This window comes from Oncorhynchus keta, chromosome 9 (assembly GCF_023373465.1).
Source record: "Oncorhynchus keta strain PuntledgeMale-10-30-2019 chromosome 9, Oket_V2, whole genome shotgun sequence".
NCBI lineage: Eukaryota > Metazoa > Chordata > Actinopteri > Salmoniformes > Salmonidae > Oncorhynchus > Oncorhynchus keta.
In genome coordinates this window covers 36083628-36104050 of record NC_068429.1, presented here as the reverse complement: position 1 = coordinate 36104050, position 20423 = coordinate 36083628, and the positions used below count along the sequence as shown (strand labels likewise).

General features: G+C 41.0%; 1 protein-coding gene across 1 annotated transcript; it reads right to left on the bottom strand.

Moving 5' to 3' along the window:
• Positions 1–1564: 1564 nt before the first annotated feature.
• Positions 1565–9793, bottom strand: ggt5b (gamma-glutamyltransferase 5b). The gene is made up of 12 exons (XM_035776245.2): positions 9551–9793; positions 6197–6324; positions 5984–6079; positions 5503–5698; positions 4618–4778; positions 4312–4458; positions 4054–4184; positions 3784–3968; positions 3478–3569; positions 3228–3340; positions 2937–3047; positions 1565–2588 (listed from the first exon to the last, which is right to left on the bottom strand). The coding sequence occupies exons 1-12, from the start codon at positions 9727–9729 to the stop codon at positions 2442–2444; spliced, it is 1686 nt and encodes a 561-aa protein (XP_035632138.1). The 5' UTR covers positions 9730–9793; the 3' UTR covers positions 1565–2441.
• Between the last annotated feature and the right edge of the window lie 10630 nt (positions 9794–20423).

Here is a 20423-nt window from a genome sequence, read left to right as displayed (position 1 = left end):
AAATGTTCACCTTACAACTGGACAACGACACTAAGCACACAGCCAAGGCAATGCGGTTTTGGAATAAGTCTCTGAATGTCCCTGAGTGGCCCTGCCAGAGCCTGGACTTAAACCCGATCGAACATCTCTGGAGAGACCTGACAATAGCTGCGCAGTGACACTCCCCATCCAACCTAACAGAGCTTGAGAAGATCTGCAAAGAAGAATGGGAGAAATACAGGTGTTCCAAGCTTGTACTGTAGCATCATACCCAAGAAGACTCAAGGCTGTAACCGCTGCCAAAGGAGCTTCAACAAAGTAGTGAGTAAAGGGACTGAATACTTATGCTAATGTGATATTTGAGTTTTTACATTTGCAAACATTTCTAAAAACCTGTTTTTGCTTCGTCATTATTGGGGTATTGTGTGTAGATTGATGGGGGGGGAACAATTTAATACATTTTAAACAAGGCTTTTACGTTAAGAAATGTGGAGAAAAAAAGCACTGTATAAGCTACCAGAAATCTATTTGCTAAACCACCAACGTTTCTGCATCACATTGCCTATACCATGACAACATATTTATTGATGATCATTTTTTATCTCGTCAGGCTAAGTGTTACATAGCTGTTTCCCCCAAAAAACGTTATATTGCATGCGTTTTACATGATGCATGTTATTTGGACAGTAAACATGAAACCATTATGTCACAATAGCATAGAGGATAACAAGAAAACTAATGTAAACCAAACCTGAAACTATTCTCAGTGGCACCATATCAGGGATATAGTGAATGTGTAGCATAGACCATATAATATATGACCAAATATAGCAAACAAAAAGGGACAAGGTCTGTCAGAAAATATTGAACCTGTGTCTATTGTCTTTAGCGTCATGTTTTGGACATAGTCTATGTGACGTACTATGGACAAAGGGGCAAAGTGCTGCAGAGCTACAGTTTATGACTTTAACAATCATTTCCCACCAACAAGAGTTCAGTAAACGCTCATGACATGACCTCAACAATACTGTCTCCTCTGACAGGGTCATACTACATCTCTCACTGTATTATTGGAGGGAAAGGACCATAAAGCACTTAAACCGTTGGAGGGCAGGATACAAAAGAGACAAAACTATGAGGCAAAGCTTTTAACAACTTTTTTACAGCTTTGGCATGCCCTGGACAGAGAATATGCTGCATTGGAGAGTTGATTAAGGCTTTAGTCAAGCATTTCCACGGGTGTTCGAGATGGTCTGATTCACGAGAGCCTTACTATCATTCGGCTAAACCTGATGAAACGCTCTGCCACATACCAAAGACTGAGCTCATTTACTCCAAATTATCTCCAAATTATCCCACATGAACACCAGACACCAGCACCTAACACTGGGTAGCAGATTTGCATGTTTTCATAATTCACATCTTGCGCCTGGGAGGATCCACTTCGGAGATCATTACTCATTCATAAGCTCCACTATTGAAACACATCTCATTACTATTGCCTTTGTCTCCGTCAGGGGGGCTGTTCTTTTAGGGCAAACAGAAAAAATAGAACTAATTAGTATTCATCTCAGACACAACATGCTGAAAGTTAACACTGGTTGGAGTTTTAATAGACCTGGAGGGGACCTATATAAATCTGTACATTTGTGACAACAGGCCCTGGTGAGGTCAATTAAATACATAAAAAGCTATCACAGTACTCTCACAGTATCAATATCAGTGCTCATTACTTTTCACATTTTGGTAATACGTGCCATTAAAGCTTTTGCAAGATTGCACACTAATCACTATCGCACCAGAATTCATTCAGCCCCTCTAACCGATTTACTTGCTATTTCAGATGTTGATTCTATTACAATGTACTGTGAAAGGGGGCTGCAGAAAACCTGTTTTATCTTAATGAATGTGTGAGTCTCAGAGTATTGCTATTACACTCCAGAGAAGGACTAATAAATGAACTTGGAGGATTGTGTTGTTACATGTTCTGCCTGAATCTGACAGGTCCTTGTGGTCACAGCAAGAGCCTCATGATACCACAGGCTGACAGGCTGTACTGTCCTTCTGTTCCCATGTCACTTCCTTCAGGACCTCACTATACTGTATGTGTACTGTGCAGTAAGTCCCCAAGAACAAATATGTACTGTATGTACTTTGTAAAATGTGAAACTCCATCCATTTGAGTGCCAACGTGAGAGGCCCCCCCCCACAAAAGCCCAAACTATTATGTCAAGAGGCACATTTGATTCTTCTTAAGGTTCTTGGACTGTTGGTTTAGAATAAGGCTCTTGGACTGTTGGTTTAATATATAAAAATAAATGAACTATAAAAATACATCTCACTAAAATGATGATCCCCTTGGATCTACTGCAGTGATCTACTGAGGCCCACTATTTGGCTGTAGACCTGAGTAAGGGAACACCTTGTCCCGGGAACCTCTTAATGTCCTGGTTTTCTATTGATCAGTAGCCAGCAGCTTTGCCCTGCTTTCTGCCATCTGACACAGCTGTGATGCATTTGTCCTCCTTGGCCACAGCATTGACCACGTTGAAGAAGTATGGGTAGTCTGTCACTCTGTGTCCAATTACCTTTAGTGCCTCTATCACAGACTGAAAGCACAGACAGACAGTTAGTTAGGGTAAAACAAGCACCACTCGCAATCCTTACCTATTCCACGTTATGGTTTGATTGCGATGAAGCAACACTTAGTGTACATTTTAAAAAAAACATTTTTTTTAGAGGTGGATCAGCTTAATATTGCGGAGAGAATGTTTCTTGAAATTGGTATCTGTTTTTATTTATCAAACTTTTCTTTAACCATTTATGTTCTTTAATACAGGGCTGACATACAAGCTCCTTACATTTCTCAAATGGTCACTGCTCTCAGGCAGTCAATTGCAGTGACCTTGGCTGTCATTTTCATTGGTTTACTGAGAGGATACGAACATGGGAATTACCTTATCAAAGGCAGGCTCAAAGTTCACGTTGTTGTTGCCGTCAACAAACACTACAGGAGCAGCAATGGCCTCTTTCAAACTCATCCCCAACCAAAGGTGGTTCATGATTGACTGAAAGGAGAGAGAAAGAAAGAGAGCGAGAGAGAGAGAGAGAGAGAGCGTGAGAGAGAGCGTGAGAGAGAGCGAGATGGATGGATTTGATGAGGCCCTATGGATCCCTTTCTCAGTTTTTCAGAAGGTAATGGGTGGAGAAGGAACGGTCAGACTGGTAGAAATGTAATTTAGACTCACCAGGGCCATGGCGGTGGTGATCATGCTGCCCCCAGATCCCCCAATTACAAGGGTATTCTTTCCAGAGCTGGAGCTCAGTATAGCTGGAGCCATTGAAGAGGGAGGTTGTTCACCTGTGAGAAATGAGATATAATCATATACACAGATATCACCCATAGACTTATATAATAAGATGTCACCCCATGAATACCAGTTAGAGGTTAGACAGGTAGGCCTAAGTGATACATTCATTTAAAAACATGTAATCTACCTGCACTGACTCTCTCTGCTCTAAAACAGAAGTCCGCCAGCTCATTGTTAAGGATGATGCCTGTTCTAGGAGAGTAAATCGCTGCACCAAAACTGCGAGGAGAGAAAGAAAGACTGTTTTGTTAGCCAAGTGAAGAGTACACAACTCCAAAAGCTGCAGTGTTAGATGGTTCGTTTGCCGTCAGGACTGTCCTCCTATTCATATTTAGAAGGAGATTGTGTTCTAATACAGTAGACAGTGTTTTATTTAGAGGGATGTAGCTACTGTTCTGTAATGTTCTCTATCTCAGCGAGGGTAGAGGTTCACATTTGGTTGATGGTGCTTGTGACAGAGACTGCAGATCCATCTTCAGCCAGGACTGACACGTGAGTGGTCCCAAAGCGGTCAGGGGAAGGTGTGATGTTGTAGTAGGAGTTGTTATAGGTACGGTTTTTACTGATCAATAACCTGATCCGATCAGCAAAATCTGAGTCCACCATATACGATGCATCCTACATGAAAAAACAAATTCACAAATTAGTGGGTGAAAAGTACAGAATTACACTTAAAGAGAGGCCGTTCTTCTCAGATCCTTACTTTTTTAGGGTTGAAGACAGGATCGCGGACGCGTCTCCTCTGTCCGGTTGCAAATTTAGCTGCCTCAATGTAGCAGTGATAGGTTAGGACCTTCTGGTCCCCCTCCATGGACCTGGGGGTGAAATGAAACCCTGGGAAAGGTCACAAACAGCCATTAAAATCTCTACTACTCGATGAAGGGACATTTTGGAACTGTTCAATGATGAGCTACCACAATGATTTGAGTTGAAAGACTTGAGAAAGTATTTGATCATGCACCTTTAATGATGTTGAGAATAAAGGCAAGCATGGCTCCCCCTGCTGGAGGTGGAGGGATGTGCATCTGGTAATCTCCCAGAGGAACAGTCCAGGCATCTTCCACTCTGACTTGGAATGACTTCAGATCCTCCATGGTTAGGGTCCCACCTAAATGATAATGGGGAACAAAGTATGTCTATCCATGTGAGCAATCCAGACAAGAAAACATAACAAGCTGGAGTTTTCATATACATTTTTGGGGGATATAATTTGTTCCTTCCTTCTCTCTCTCGCTCTCTCTCATTTACACATACAAACCTCACCCACCTGCTGCTTTTACATCTTGGATCAAGTCAAGTCCAATTTGGCCAGTATAAAAGGCATCTGCTCCTTGTTCTGCAATGGTTTCCATGGTTTCCGCCAGCTTAGGGAACTTCAATATGTCCCCCATGCCCAGCACCGTTTTGTTCTTGTTGCAGAACACCTCACTGGAAGAGGGGAATGCATTCATTATACCATAGCAACCATAAACTGGGAAAAGACAATAGAACAAACATAAACATGTAGCCAATGCCATAGCCTATTACTTGGATGTTAAGCGACTTCACTGGATTACAGAGATAGAACAGAGAAGTAGCTACCGCCAACAAACATTACATCTCTGTTTACCACCTAATTTCATAAATATCTCCCTTCCTAAGCAGCTTGTGGAAACTCATTAGCATCTCAAATTATCCCTGAGTATATGTGAATCCCCCTGTCCATCTGCCGGGGTGCCAAGGGCACTTTCTCTATGCAGATCTTGTGCTACTGCTTAGACTTCTGTTCTGTAAGAGGAGGAGAGAGGGGAGGAGAGTGGGGAGCTGAGGGGAGACAACCCCCTTTGATGTTAATCCCAGGGCTGGGCTTTAGGAAAGCCTCTGCAGTCTGTCTGTGTATAGTACCGCACAACCGTACGGATGAGAACTTGGTCTGAGCCAACAGATAAAGACTACAGCAGAGCAAGTTTATTATTAGCTTCATTGCTAGGGTAATAGGACAGGATATCTGGCAGGATATCTGGACTTCTCTGACTGAGATACATGCACTTTGAAACAACTTTGTTGACTTTTAAATTTGGGAAAATGCCTGTTTTAGGAAGGAGTACAGTTAGAATGAAAACAAATGGAACACATTTGAGATCCTGTGTGTCAGTGTGAGATGTTGTACTACCAGAGTGATGTTGCTTTCACCAGGTTTTCTATGATTGGGAAGTTAAGGAGGCGTCCCAGGAAGGGCGGCAGAGGGAATCCCTCTCTGGCCAGTCTAATGGTGGGCTCAAACAGCCGGGCCCAGGGCAGCTTCCCATACTGTCTGTGAACCACCTCATACCCACGCAACTCTCCAGGAACGCCAATCCATTGACTACCTACCAGGGGCCACAGAGTCAGAAGAGGCGTAAAGCACAAAAGCGAGAAGAGACATGTGATGCCACACTCCAGGACAGAGAGCAATATTAAAGGGTTACAGAAATGGGTTGTGGTTTGTGGTTTGTTCACATTTGATGTGAAAGACTAAAAGACATTTCTACTTTAGTGGTCTTGGAGTCATTTGAATCAGTTGTTGTCATGCAATGTTTACATATTCATACTGAATACTGATCCTTCCGTCAAGCCATTCATTCATTCCTCCACCGATTGGCAAGTCTACCTACCTGTGATAAATGTGACAGATGTGGGACAGCCCTTCAGCAGGTCAGCTTTGAATAACTGTGGGACAGTCTCTCTCGAACTGAAGGTTTTCACCTTACCTGAGAATAGATTGATAAAGAGATGTAGAGGTCACACAATTCCACCACAAACATTATTGTCTAATCCCTACACAGTACAGTAACACAGAAGCAAAGAACAGTAAAGAACAGACTCACCAAATGTATCCCTAACAGTAAATATAGAGCCTCCTCCCAGGCCCATGCTCTGAGGGTTGACCAGTGAGGTGCATAACAGAGCTGCAATGGCCCCATCTACTGCCGACCCTCCTTCTAGCAGTATGTCTCTGGAAACACAGCACATATTACAGCAGCTTTTCCCAAACTCGGTCCTCAGGACCCCAAAGGGTGCATGTTTTGGTTTTTGCCCTAACACTTGTAAGGAGAAAAATCCTGTATAACCTTTTTAAGCAGTTTAGCAGAGACAATATTTCTTAATGGTTAACTTTGTTATGCACATGCGCTGTAAATTTCCACTGTCTTGTAAGAGAAGGCATTTTCCCACTTTGACTCTGTGTGGAGATATGAGGTGAACAGATGCTGGCTTGAACAGAGAGGAGCAACAGAACTAATGTTATCACTCGTTTGTGCGCTATGACCTCACGCACCCGATACACACAGCCACAAGAAGAAAACAAGGTAGCTTACGATGCCCTGGTCTGCTGGGGAGGGGTGGAACGAGCCATGACTTAGCATTTTTAGGTCTAGTATATAACACATCAGCATTTCCTGTATCATCGGGCTCTCAACTAATCATCTATTGGGTGGTTCGTTGACCAGCTCCATTATTGCTTTAATTAATCAATGTTGTAAGTATGATTGTTTGAAGAAATAACAAAGTCTCTCCTTATTGGTTAGAATTTCCACTACGCACTGCACAGTTGATTTAAATGACCAAAGCTTGATGATTAGTTGATTAGCTGTGTAGTGATAGGGCAAAAACCAAAACATGCACCGCTTGGGGTCCTGAGGACAGAGTTTGGGATACCCTGCATTACAGTATAACTTCAATGCTCCACTATAAACAATACTTGACAGGGTAACACTGACTGTGTGAACATAGGCTACACGCACACACACGCTCTTCACAGCTTCCTGTAGTTGAGTCATTTCACTGAAACTTAAGTTATGTTATGTTCAAGAGAAAGTCAGAATGACAAATCCCATGCCAGGAGGCAAGTTTGGGCCATGCACCATGTCTCAACCCCCAGAGCACAGCTAACAGAGGAAACCGACTATTTCTGAATACCACTCATCATATCTAACACGTTACTTTTATATGGGTCCTTGTTTTCACTTTGGTCGCTTGAGGAGTTTTTTTTTTTTTTTACATATGGATATTTTAAATTAGAGGTTTGATCAGGGTTACATTAAAGATGGTCATAATCACTGAGGATGACAAACATTTGCCAACTGATGAATTTGCCTGGGGGTCATTGAATTAAGAAAAAAAAAAGATATTTCAGATAGAAAGCAAAGAGGACCCAGTAAAATAATCGAATATGCCTATATAACCTCTCTCTATGGGAGTAGAATTCAAAACTTTTTAAGACTTTTCTCCTCAGTCTAAGTACACAGGGTCAAGTGAAGCATTCACTGCAATTCTATGTGTTTCTACTGTTGTCTCGCCATTTCCTGTTCTCACTGGTGAAACAGATCCTACATCTACACTGAATATACAGAACAATAAGAACACTGGTTCTTTCCATGATAAAAGTGAATCCAGATGAAAGCCAGGACCCCTTATTGATGTCTGGCGGGACTTTTCCTGGTCATTAAAATAGGGTCATAAAAATATTTTGACTCAGGTATTAAAAGCCTTGTGTCCTTTTTAATTTCCTCTCTTTGTTAAACAACAATAAAGGGGACCGTATGGGGATCTGAGGCCATGGTGTCATCACACAGCTTGTTTGGTTTATACATGTACATTCAGTGCAAATGTCCCATCAAACAGAAGTATGTCCAACTATAACAGTCCTTACATCCTCTCTCCTCCAGTCAGGTGGTGCATGTTGGGTAATCTGTACCCCTAGAGTGTCTTCATGTCTCATTGTTTGCGAAGGATAAAGATAGTTTCACACAACTGAAGAAGGAAATGGATTGCTGAAGAGCGACAACCTTTGCATCCGATCGTAATAGTATCTAGCTGCAGCACCGCAGCAACCTGTCACTAAAACTAGCCTGTCACTATAACCTATAATATCACCATTTACTGGCTGTGGTTAATCCCTATCACATACATGAGAACTCATTTACATAATTTATCCAGAGCGTTTTAAAGCATGGGATCTAACTTTTTCAACTTCCCAGCCTCCCTTTCCTCTCCTCGTTCCCCAACTCTCTTTCCTTATCTCCTTTCTTTTCAAGCTTCCTTATCTACTTTCCTGTCCTAGCTCCTTTCCACCTTTCCTAGCGCACTTTCCTCACTTCATTTTTCCTTTCCTGTAATTATTTGCTCGCTGGATGCATCTCGCCAATAGGGGACATATTATGACCTTCTACACAGAAAAGCATGGTCTGTGCTCTACCACTACCTGTTCAGCTAAAAAAGCTTAATATTTTCTGTTGCTTGGGGAGCTGACTTGAAGCTTGATTTGATGCTACTTATTTAAGGTCATGGTAGCCCTCACATTAACAAAATGGTCATGCAAAGTTAAGGATTATATCGAAGGAATGTAAAGCTCAAGCCATTAAATACACAAAACATGTCCGTGTGCTTAAAATACATGGGAAAAATCACAGATAAAAAAAAACATAACAAATGTTTATTGTAGGACATTTTCTGAATTTACAGACATTGCCGTTGACTGGCACACTTGATTTGTTTGTTTTTTTGTAATACAAGTAAAGCTATAGATCTGATCAGTCACAGTTGAATCAAGTCACTTGGGTTCAATGCAATTCAATGAAATGTTCTTCAGGCCATAATCTCCATGACAGACTATCAAATCTCTTAATCCGTTTACAGTTCACTTGTCTACATCTTATATCTCACTGCACCTTGGCTCAGTTGAAAATAAATAGTCTACAAAGATTCTAATGCCTGCAGTAAAGATTGAGAATCCCTGCAATATTGACATTTCAATTTATGTTGTACAGTACAGGATAAGGCACATGGCTTGAACCTGTAGCCTAAAGAGACCAGTTGAGCCATTTTACCGAACCATCAAACACCTGTTTAGACAAAACACCTATTGATAACAGTGAAAACTTCAAATAATATGTACCTCACAAGCTGTACCTTCTTAGAAAAAAATGTGCTTTCAGCTGTCCCCATAGGATAACCTTTTGAATAACTATTTTTGGTTCCAGGAAGAACCCTTTTCGGTTCCATGTAGTACTCTGTGGAAAGGGTTCTACATGGAACCCAAAAGAGTTCTACCTGGAACCAAAATGGGTTCTACTTGAAACCAAAAATGATTATCCAATGGGGACAGCTGAAGAACCGCTCTGGAACCCTTTTTTTTTCTAAGAGCGTATCTAACTAATCAAAGCAACCGTACTCTACTTCACCTGCCAATCTCTGAGCAAAGTTGAGAGTCCGCAGAAACCGCCGCGTTCTTGAAGGTGTCCTCCGAGCATCCTCGGTGGATAAATACATCGAAGGCTATGCAGAGACAAATGGATATTATAGCACCCAATAAACCAATACAGAGACAGCAACCAAACTGCCAGGGCTTATATCTGGCCATACTTTCAGGAGTAAAACTTTTCCAAGAGCACTTTCTGCCCAGCGGAGAATAGTATAGTACAGTCCCGTCACAGGAGCGCGTGGTTCAGTAGCCAATGAGCCCTCCTATTTATGCACCAAATCCCCCTCCCCCACGCGTAAAAAAAGAAAAAAGAAATCAGTCCTCAAGAAGTTAAATTAAATATGGTATTCTCTTGAGACGTCAGATATTAGATGACATTATAGGGAATGTGGCATATTATACATTTCATAGGCTTATCTTCATCCATGTTTTAAAGCAGGGTGTTCAACAGGGGGTCCGCAGACGGAAGCACTGCAGGGGGTCCACGAAAAAATAAATAAATACATATATTAGTGTAACGACCCTGGGTTTATATGCGCGGAAATCGACTCTGCCGCACGAGCATGTTTTTGCGGCACAGTCGATAGCGCGCCGGACCTCGGGCTAGAAGGTCGAGGATTCGAGACCTGCTCCCTGCCTGTTTCATTACATTGGTGTCAGAAGTGATCGGACCTTGCATCCACGACAGTGCGTGTGCTTGGCCGGTGAGCGCGTTCCTGTAAGACGTAAAGTCGCAAGCTAGCGCGAGGATGCGCTCTTTGGAAGGAGGAAGTAGTGTAACGACCCTGGGTTTATAAGTGCGGAAATCGACTCTGTCGCATGAGCGTGCTTTTGCGGCACAGTCGATAGCGCGCCGGACCTCGGGCAAGGAGGTCGAGTGTTCGAGACCTGCTGCCTACCTGTTTCATTACATTATATACCTGTTTCATTACATTATATATATATTAATATCGCTAGCAACAACAGCATAAACGAAATTTGATTTATTTACCTACGGTAGAAAAGAGGAGAATATATTTTTTTCTAATGATGTCAACTATTTCCTAACTACTAATATTGAGCAAATTATGCTTATTGGAGGCAAGTACACTCACTGGAGTTAGGTTGGGGTTACTGAGGAGTGGCTTCCGTTTGGCCACTCTACCTTAAAGGCCGGATTGGTGGAATGCTGCAAAGATCGAAGAAGTTTGGAACCACCGAGACTCTTCCTAGAGCTGGCGACACGGCCAAGCTGAGCAATCTGAATGCAGGTGCTTCGACACAGGTGTGATTACTGAGTGAATTAATAAGCAATTAATATCCCATCATGCTTAAGGTCATGTATAAAAATGCTGAGCAGGCCAATACTATGCACCTTGGCATAGATTCTACAATTGTCTGGAATTCTATTGGAGGGATGCGACACCATTCTACCATGAGAAATTCAATCATTTGGTGTTTTGTTGATGGTGGTAGAAAACGCTATGTCTGGCGCAGCTCCAGAACCTCCCACAAGGGTTCAATTGGGTTGAGAACTGCTGACTGAGTCGGCCTTGGGATATGATATTTTCATGCTCATCAAGCCATTCAGTGCCCACTCGTGCCCTGTGGATGGGTTCGTTGTCATCCTATGGGGGGGGGGGGGCACAGCCATGGTAGCCAAAGTATTGGCCTGCCCAGCATTTTTATACATGACCCTAAGCATGATGGGATGTTAATTGCTTAATTACCTCAGGAATCACACCTGTGTCGAAGCACCTGCATTCAGTATACTTCGTAGCTCTCATTTCTGCAAGTGTTTCCATTATTTTGTCAGTTACCTATACTGTATTTTTCTGTTGGACTACTCTTAAATGGGATCTTGACACCAGGGGGAGATGGTGTGTAGCTTTTTAATTGGGAACATGCACAAGATGGTGATCTGCACCTTACAATTTAAGGCTGACATTTTTACAGAGTGATTGTAGGATTTAGCTCAACAAAAATCTTTCAATTGAAGTAAATATTGTAATTAAGCCCTTATAATAGTATAATTACAAAGTGAATTGCCCCTGTGTTAACCTAATATCATTAAAACGAGGGTATCTGCAAGCCCCATGCACTATTTACCATTCAAAAGAACACCCAGAGACGGGGTAGGAGTATGTGTTTTAGCAGAGAGACAAAGGTCTCTGATTCTATAAATAGTACTAGTTATTATTCTGCTCTCTTTGCATCATTCTAAATCTCCACCAACCCCCCTTTCTTACCCACCTCTCCTGTAGTTGTCAGTTTTCAATCCCCTTTCACTTCTTCCGTTAATCGTAAATAATACACCACTTTCTCCTCTCTTCAACACTTAAAAATATTGTTTGCTATTTTGTTTTTCTGGGAATTTGGGATATTTTTTAATGAGATGCCAACAAGCATTACTTTCGAGTGTACTTGGAAACAGATAAACAGCCAAACATTGAGGCGGATATATAGTTCCGAAAGAATATTTGCCCAATTGAGTCACTCCTGGGAAGAGAGAGAGAGAGAGAGAGAGAGAGAGAGAGAGAGAGAGAGAGAGAGAGAGAGAGAGAGAGAGAGAGAGAGAGAGAGAGAGAGAGAGAGAGAGAGAGAGAGAGAGAGAGAGAGAGAGAGAGAGAGAGAGAGAGAGAGAGAGAGAGAGAGAGAGAGAGAGAGAGAGAGAGAGAGAGAGAGAGAGAGAGAGAGAGAGAGAGAGAGATTAGAACCTGTGGCAGTGGAGAAACAGAGTACACAAAACAGTGTGAAAGAAATAACAAGCTACTGAAGACTGAACTAAAAAATGATTTTAATTAAAAGTGAATGGTTCATTCAATTATAAATCATGATATAGTACAATATAAACTAAAACCCTCTAAACTAATCAGTAAGTTACATTGCAGTAATCATTATTTGTGAGCACATGCAGGCACTTAGTATTAACGTCACTTTCAGTGACAGTGTCTTTTCAATCCATAGAGATTTGCTTCTACCTGAGAAGCAAAGTATCAGATAAGAGTGTTCATTCACATTCTGTCCTCATTGTATATGCCATAAACTTGTGTGTGGTTAATTAATAAAGCAACTGATAAATGTTTCAGGGGTACCAAACTGTGCCAGGGGACTGGGTTAATGGGGGCGCAAAATGTGGTCAGAGATAAGAGACAGACAGCAGGGAGAGGGCTACATGGACAACAACAAACACCATCCACACATACTGTATCATCCACCACACATAACTATATATTTTTTTAGAATTTTTTATTTAACCTTTATTTAACTAGGCAAGTCTGTTAAGAACAAATTCTTATTTACAATGACGGCCTACACTGGCCAAAACCTAACCCAGACGATGCTGGGGGAATTGTGCACCGCCCTATGGGACTCCCAATCACGGCTGGTTGTGATACAGCCTGGAATCAAAACAAAGCCAAATCTACACTGGAGATGCTTACCAAGAAGACAGTGAATGTTTCTGAGTGGTAAAGTTACAGTTTTCACTTAAACCTGCTTGAAAATCTATGGCAAGACCTGAAAATTCCTGTCTAGCCTCAACACCCTTACAGAGCTTGAGAAAATATTGCACAATATAGGTGTGCAAAGCTCTTATGAAACTTACCCAAGAAGACACATCTGTAATCACTGCCAAAGGTATTTCTAACATATTGACTCATGGGGGTGAATACTTATCTAATCAAGTTATATTAGTGTTTTGTATTTCATACATTTTTTACAAACTGTTAGAATTCTTCTGTCACTTTGACATTACAGAGCATTTTATGTAGATCATTGAAGAAAAAAGACAATTACATCGATTTTAATCCCACTTTGCAACACAATAAAGTATGAAGTACTCCAAGGGGGTTGTAGACTTTCTACAAAGAAAGAAGGACACATAGAAACAGGAAAGACAGGGAGGGTGAGAGGACTAGAAATAGCATGAACAAGAACAAGAAAAGAAGGCGAGGAAAACAGGGGATGGGAAAGAGACGAAAAGATAAGCAAGATATTCTGCTGCCTATCTATCCCTGGCGCAGGGGAGACAGAGAAACAGATGTCAGAGAGACAGGGGGCAGAGGGAGGGAAGATGGGGGAGACAGAGTCCACTTACAGTTTACATTTACATTTTAGTCATTTAGCAGACACTCTTATCCAGATTATATTCCTCTTAAAATAGCTAGGTGAGACAACCACATACTACAGTCATAGCAAGTACATTTCCACTCAACAAAATAGTTATCAGCAAAGTCAGTGCCAGTAGGAAAATATATATATATTTTTGTGTGTGTGTGGGGGTCATTTAAGATACTGTTTGAATAGGTAGGGTTTCAGGCATTTTCCGAAGATGGGCAGGTACTCCGCTGTCCTAGCTTCAGGGGGAAGCTGGTTCCACCATTAGGGTGCCAGGACAGAGAAGACCTTTGACTGGGCTGAGCGGGAACTGACCCATAGGGGTTGGACAGCCGAGAGACCAGAGGTGGCAAAACGGAGTGCTCGGGTTTAGGGTTTGAACATAGCCTAGGTAGGGAGGGGCAGTTCCCTTTGCTGCTCCATAGGCCATAGGCAAGAACCATGGGCTTGTCGTAGATGCAAGCTTCGACTGGAAGCCAGTGGAGTGTGTGGAGGTGCGGGTGACATGGGAGAACTTGGGAAGTTTGAACACAAGGCGGGCTGCAGCATTCTGGATAAGTTACAAGGGTTTGATGGCACAAGCTAACAGAGAGTTGCAGTAGTCTAGAAAGGAGATGACAAGAGCCTGGATTAGGACTGCACACTCAAACACAGTTAGGAGGGAGAGGTTGTATGTCTAATTGGGTCTCTATATAAAAATCCTTCACATATGGACTTCTGTCCTGAATCCCTGGGCATCTGCTCTGATTCAAGACCATGGGCATGCAGATGGGTTTGCAAGACTGTCAGGTTTTACTGCAACTATCTGGCTACACAACATTGTTTTTCTTTCATTATGTAATGATGCAATCATAAACAGAAATAGGTTATAAGTTTCTTATCTGAAGAACTGCTATTGATAAAGAGCCTCAGATCTACTGTCCCTCACCTGTTGTATCTTTATAAAGGCTTTCCAAAAGTTGCAAAGACAGTTAGTTTATATTGTATTGATTGAATTATAACAGCTACATATAACACCATTATTTTCAGCAATCACAAACGATCACACAATTTCAACCACTGATAGCACTTCATCTTTTATGAAGGGTTTGTCTTAGTCATGTCAATTTTATTTTACCATTAAAAAAATGTATGCACTGTAAAAAAGGATATAAGGATTCAGTCAAAATGACACATTTAAACTAGCCAAGTCAACTAAATTAGTTCAGTTTACCTTTTGTTCAAAAATTGAGTTGACTTCAACTCACTCAAAATGTCAAAAACATATTCAATCAAGTTGAGATGTGTGTTTATTCCACTTAGAAATGCATAACCATGAAGTCAAATCAACTGAAGAAACATAACAGTTGTGCTGACAAAAAATGTCAAGTTTTAAGATAACTACAACGCATCAAACAGTCTTAACTTATGAACTCAAGTTGAGTTAGCAAAAAACGATATGTCAAATCAACTGAAGCAACATAACAAATTTTAAATTCAGATGACCAAAATTTACATTTTGGTAATTTAGCAGGCACTTTAATCCAGAGCAATGTCAACATTCAACGAAGGTTTGGTTACTTAGCTTGTTGTAGTTAAAGTGGTGTTGGTTAGTCGACATTACTGAGTGCACTGCCAGTTTTGAAACTGGTGAAAATGCTCACACATGAGCAAGAGACAGATGGGAGCATAATGTTCCCTTCTGAAATCACTATTATATTATTTTCTTTAAATTCAGCCCAGTTCAGAAATGTGTAATTTTTAAAAAGTAGTTGTTTTAACTGTTTTGGAAGTTTACACAACTTAAAATTGTACGGCAGCATTGTGACAAACTTTGGTATGTTGAAACAACTAATAGTTTTGTTTTTCTGACTAGCAAATACTTGTCCTTTACACCAAGTAATTTGCCAAAACAACTTAAGTTCTTGGTGACAGGGGGGCAGTATTGAGTAGCTTGGATGAATAAGGTGCCCAGAGTAAACTGCCTGCTACTCTGTCCCACATGCTGATATATGCATATTATTAGTAGTAATGGATGAAGTTTCTAAAACTGTTTGAATGATGTCTGTGAGTATAACATAACTCATATGGCAGGTGAAAACCTGAGAAAAATCCAACCAGGAAGTGGGAAATCTGAGGCTTGTAGTTTTTTAACTCAGCCCCTATTGTAGATACAGTGGGATATTGGTTATGTTGCACTTCCTAAGGCTTCCACTAGATGTCAACATTCTTTAGAACGTTGTTTGAGGATTCTACTGTGAAGTGGGACCGCATGAGAGAGGAATGAGTCAGGTGTCTGGCAGATTGCCACAGGCTCTGAGGCGCGGTCACGAGAGAGTTAGCTCTCGTTCCATTGCTTTTCTACAGATATAGGAATTCTCCGGTTGGAACAATATTGAAGATTTATGATAAAAACATCCTAAAGATTGATTCTATACTTAGTTTGACAAGTTTCTAAGGGCTGTAACGGAACATTTTGAACTTTTCGTCCAACGTTCGGCTGGACCTGAACGCACTTTTGGATTTGTTTTTCAAACGCCCTAACAAAAGAAGGTATTTGGACATAAATGATGGACATTATTGAACAAAACAAACATTTATTGTGGAACTGCAATTCCTGGAAGTGGATTCTGATAAAGATCATCAAAGGTAAGTAAATATTTATAATGCTATTTCTGACTAATGTCGACCACCCAATATGGCGGATATCTTTTTGGCTGCTTTGTTGTCTGAACGCTAGACTCAGATTATTGCATGGTTTGCTTTATCCATAAAGTTTTTTGAAATTTGACACAGTGGTTGCATTAAGGAGAAGTAGATCTCTAATTCCATGTGTAACAGTATAACTTTAGACCTTCCCCTCGCCCATACCCGGGCGTGAACCAGGAGGAGGTCAAAAGGGGGGTGAGTGTAACGGATGTGAAACGGCTAGCTTAGTTAGCGGTGGTGCACGCTAAATAGCGTTTCAATTGGTGACGTCACTTGCTCTGAGACCTTGAAGTAGTAGTTCCCCTTGCCCTGCACACATCAACAACAGTCACCCACGAAGCATCGTTACCCATCGCTCCACAAAAGCTGCGGCCCTTGCAAAGCAAGGGGAACTAATACTTCAAGGTCTCAGAGCAAGTGACGTCACCAATTGAAACGCTATTTAGCGCGCACCACCGCTAACTAAGCTAGCCGTTTCACATCCGTTACACATGTATAACAGTTGTATTTTCATCAACATTTATAATGAGTATTTCTGTAAATAGATGTAGCTCTCTGCACAATCACTGCATGTTTTAGAACTACTGAATGTAACGCGCCAATGTAAAATTAGATTTTTTAAATATAAATATGCACTTTATTCGAACAAAAAATACATGTATTGTGTAACATGAAGTCCTATGAGTGTCATCTGATGAAGGTCATCAAAGATTAGTGATTCATTTTACCTCTATTTATGCTTTTTGTGACTCCTTTCTCTGGCTGGAAAAATGGCTGCATTTTTCTGTGAGTTAGTGGTGACCTAACATAATCGTTTGTGGTGCTTTCGCTGTAAAGCATTTTTGAAATCAGACACTGTGGCTGGATTAACGAGAATTGTATCTTTAAAATGGTGTAAAATAATTGTATGTTTGAGGAATTTTAATTTTGAGATGTTTGTTATTTTGAATTTGGCGCCCTGCACTTTCACTGGCTGTTGGCGAGGTGGGACGCTACCGCCCCACATAATCCCAGAGAGGTTTTAAATACATTTGTTAGCACAACTAAAACAAACAGTTGAAGCACATTGATTTGACTACAAGTATCATGGTCACTCAGCAAGCTATTAAATCCAAATGTGTCAGTTCCACTTACTCTACTAGGTTGAAGTAACTTTAGATTAAGCTAACTCAACATGAAATCCTGATTGGACTTGTAACAAACTTTTGTCAATTGAGTCAATAAATATGTTTTTACAGTGTGGTAATTGGGTTGAAAGGTGAATGTGCAATGTACAATGTTACATAAGACTTTCAGCTTGAGAGCATCTGTTTACCCTAGAGAGAAAGGGGGCTCACACAGGGGGAGAGGCCAGAGAATGACTGAGGTCACTGGAAAAAGAGCAGGAGTGGTAATAGCCTATTTAGACATTGTGGATGAAAATGAATATATAGAGATTTCTTTTGAGGCCATTGAGCCTCTAGGGTTTCATCAGCTCGATCATTTGAAAATGTTTAGTGTAGGCTAGGCTATACAAGATGTATGGAAAGCTGGGACATAGTTAGATAGGACCGGGGAGGGGGAGTTTGGCTCGGAATTCCATGCAGGCTGTCAACTTGCTACTGTGGTAGGCTACAATGGCCTGTTCTAAATGGTCCTCGGAAAGATACTAGACAAAAGATGTAGAGGAGAGAAGAGACAATTCCTTCCCTGCAGTATGACTCATTATGAAATTGAGAATATTGTGATGATATTAATGTATACAAACCAAAATATAAACGCAATATGCAACAATTTCAAAGATTTTACTGAGTTACAGTTCACATAAGGAAATCAGTCAATTGAAATAAATAAATTAGGCCTTAATCTATGGATTTCATATGACTGGACAGGGGTGCAGCTATGGGTGGGCCTGGGAGGGTATACGCCCACCCACTTGGAAGTCAGGCCACCCACTAGGGAGCCAGGCCCAGGCAATCAGAATTAGTTTTTCTCCACGAAAGAGCTTTATTACAGACAGAAATACTGGTTGCACGGGGTCTGCGGTTGTGACGCCAGTTGGATGTGCTGCCAAATTCTCTAAAACGACATTGAAGGCAGCTTATGGTAGAGGAATGAACATTACAGTATATTTTTTTAGTTTGACATGAATAGGCCTTATGTATTTGTCCAAGAGATGCAGTCCCACTTAGGTTGCCTATAATCAATAACTGACCAAAATACTTGCACAGTGATTGGTCAGTGTTCTGCCACTGACCAATCACTGTCAACCCAAAACTTTCCCTGACTGTCACTGTTCTTGTTGAACATAAAATGTGCTTTGTGTCATCACAACTTTTTGAGATATTTCAACAAAATTATTTTGTGTTAAGTTGATTAAAATAATTCAATTTTGAGAAAGTTTTCAATATAAATATTCCAATGAAGTTAGATCTATATATATATATATATATATATATATATATATATATATATATATATATATATATATATACATGAATGAACCGGGTGTACAGAAGGGAACTGAGCACACACCCCAAAGGGGCCACCGTGCTTAGGATCAGCGTGGCGGATGTGTTGTTACTCGAGGTCAACCGATTAATCAGAATGGCCGATTAATTAGGTCCGATTTCAAGTTTTCATAACAATCGGTAATCAGCATTTTTGGACACTGATTGTGGCCGTTTTTTTAAAACATTTTTATTTAACTAGGCAAGTCAGTTAAGAACACATTCTTATTTTCAATGACGGCCTAGGAACAGTGGGTTAACTGCCTTGTTCAGGGGCAGAACGACAGATGTTTACCTTGTCAGCTCGGGGATTCGTTCTTGCAACCTTCCGGTTACTAGTCCAATGCTCTAACCACCTGCCTTACATTGCACTCCACGAGGAGCCTGTGTGGCAGGCTGACTACCTGTTACGCGAGTGCAGCAAGAAGCCAAGATAAGTTGCTAGCTAGCATTAAACTTATCTTATTAAAAAAATCTATCTTAACATAATGACTAGTTAACTACATACACATGGTTGATGATATTACTAGTTTATCTAGCGTGTCCTGCATTGCATATAATCGATGCGGTGCCTGTTAATTTCTCATCGAATCACAGCCTACTTCGCCAAACGGGTGATGATTTAACAAACACATTCATGACAAAAGCACTGTCGTTGCACCAATGTGTACCTAACCATAAACATCAATGCCTTTCTTTAAAATCAATACACAAGTATATATTTTTAAACCTGCATATTTAGTTAATATTGCCTGCTAACATGAATTTCTTTTAACTAGGGAAATTGTGTCACTTCTTTTGCGTTCGTGCAAGCAGAGTCAGGGTATATGCAGCAGTTTGGGTCGCCTGGCTCGTTGCGAACTGTGTGAAGACCATTTATTCCTAACAAAAACCGTAATTAATTTGCCAAAATTGTACATAATTATGACATAACATTGAAGGTTGTACAATGTAACAGCAATATTTAGACTTAGGGATGCCACCCGTTAGATAAAATACAGAACAGTTCCATATTTCACTGAACGAATAAACGTTTTGTTTTCAAAATGATAGTTTCTGGATTTGACCATATTATTGACCTAAGGCTTGTATTTCTGTGTGTTATTATGTTATAATTAAGTCTATGATTTGATATTTGATAGAGCAGTCTGACTGAGCGGTGGTAGGCAGCAGCAGGCTCTTAAGCATTCATTCAAACAGCACTTTAGTGCGTTTGCCAGCAGCTCTTCGCTGTGCTTCAAGCATTGAGCTGTTTATGACTTCAAGCCCATCAACTCCCGAGATTAGGATGGTGTAACCAATGTGAAATGGCTAGCTAATTAGCGGGGTGTGCTCTAATAACGTTTCAATCGGTGACGTCACTCGGTGACGCTCTGAGACCTTGAAGTAGTTGTTCCCCTTGCTCTGCAAGGGGCTGCGGATTTTGTGGAGCGATGGGTAATTATGCTTCGAGGGTGGCTGTTGTCAATGTGTTCCTGGTTCGAGCCCAGGTAGGGGCGAGGAGAGGGACAGAATCTATACTGTTACACTGGCAATACTCAATAGTGCCTATAAGAATATCCAATATATGAAATACAA

Coding starts and splice junctions, on each gene's coding strand:
- ggt5b (XM_035776245.2), bottom strand. CDS start 9,729: ATGGCCAGATATAAGCCCTGGCAGTTTGGTTGCTGTCTCTGTATTGGT. Junction 3,969..4,053: donor CTGTCTTCAACCCTAAAAAA/GTAAGGATCTGA, acceptor TTTTTCATGTAG/GATGCATCGTATATGGTGGA. Junction 3,048..3,227: donor TCACCACCGCCATGGCCCTG/GTGAGTCTAAAT, acceptor CTCTCCTTTCAG/TCAATCATGAACCACCTTTG.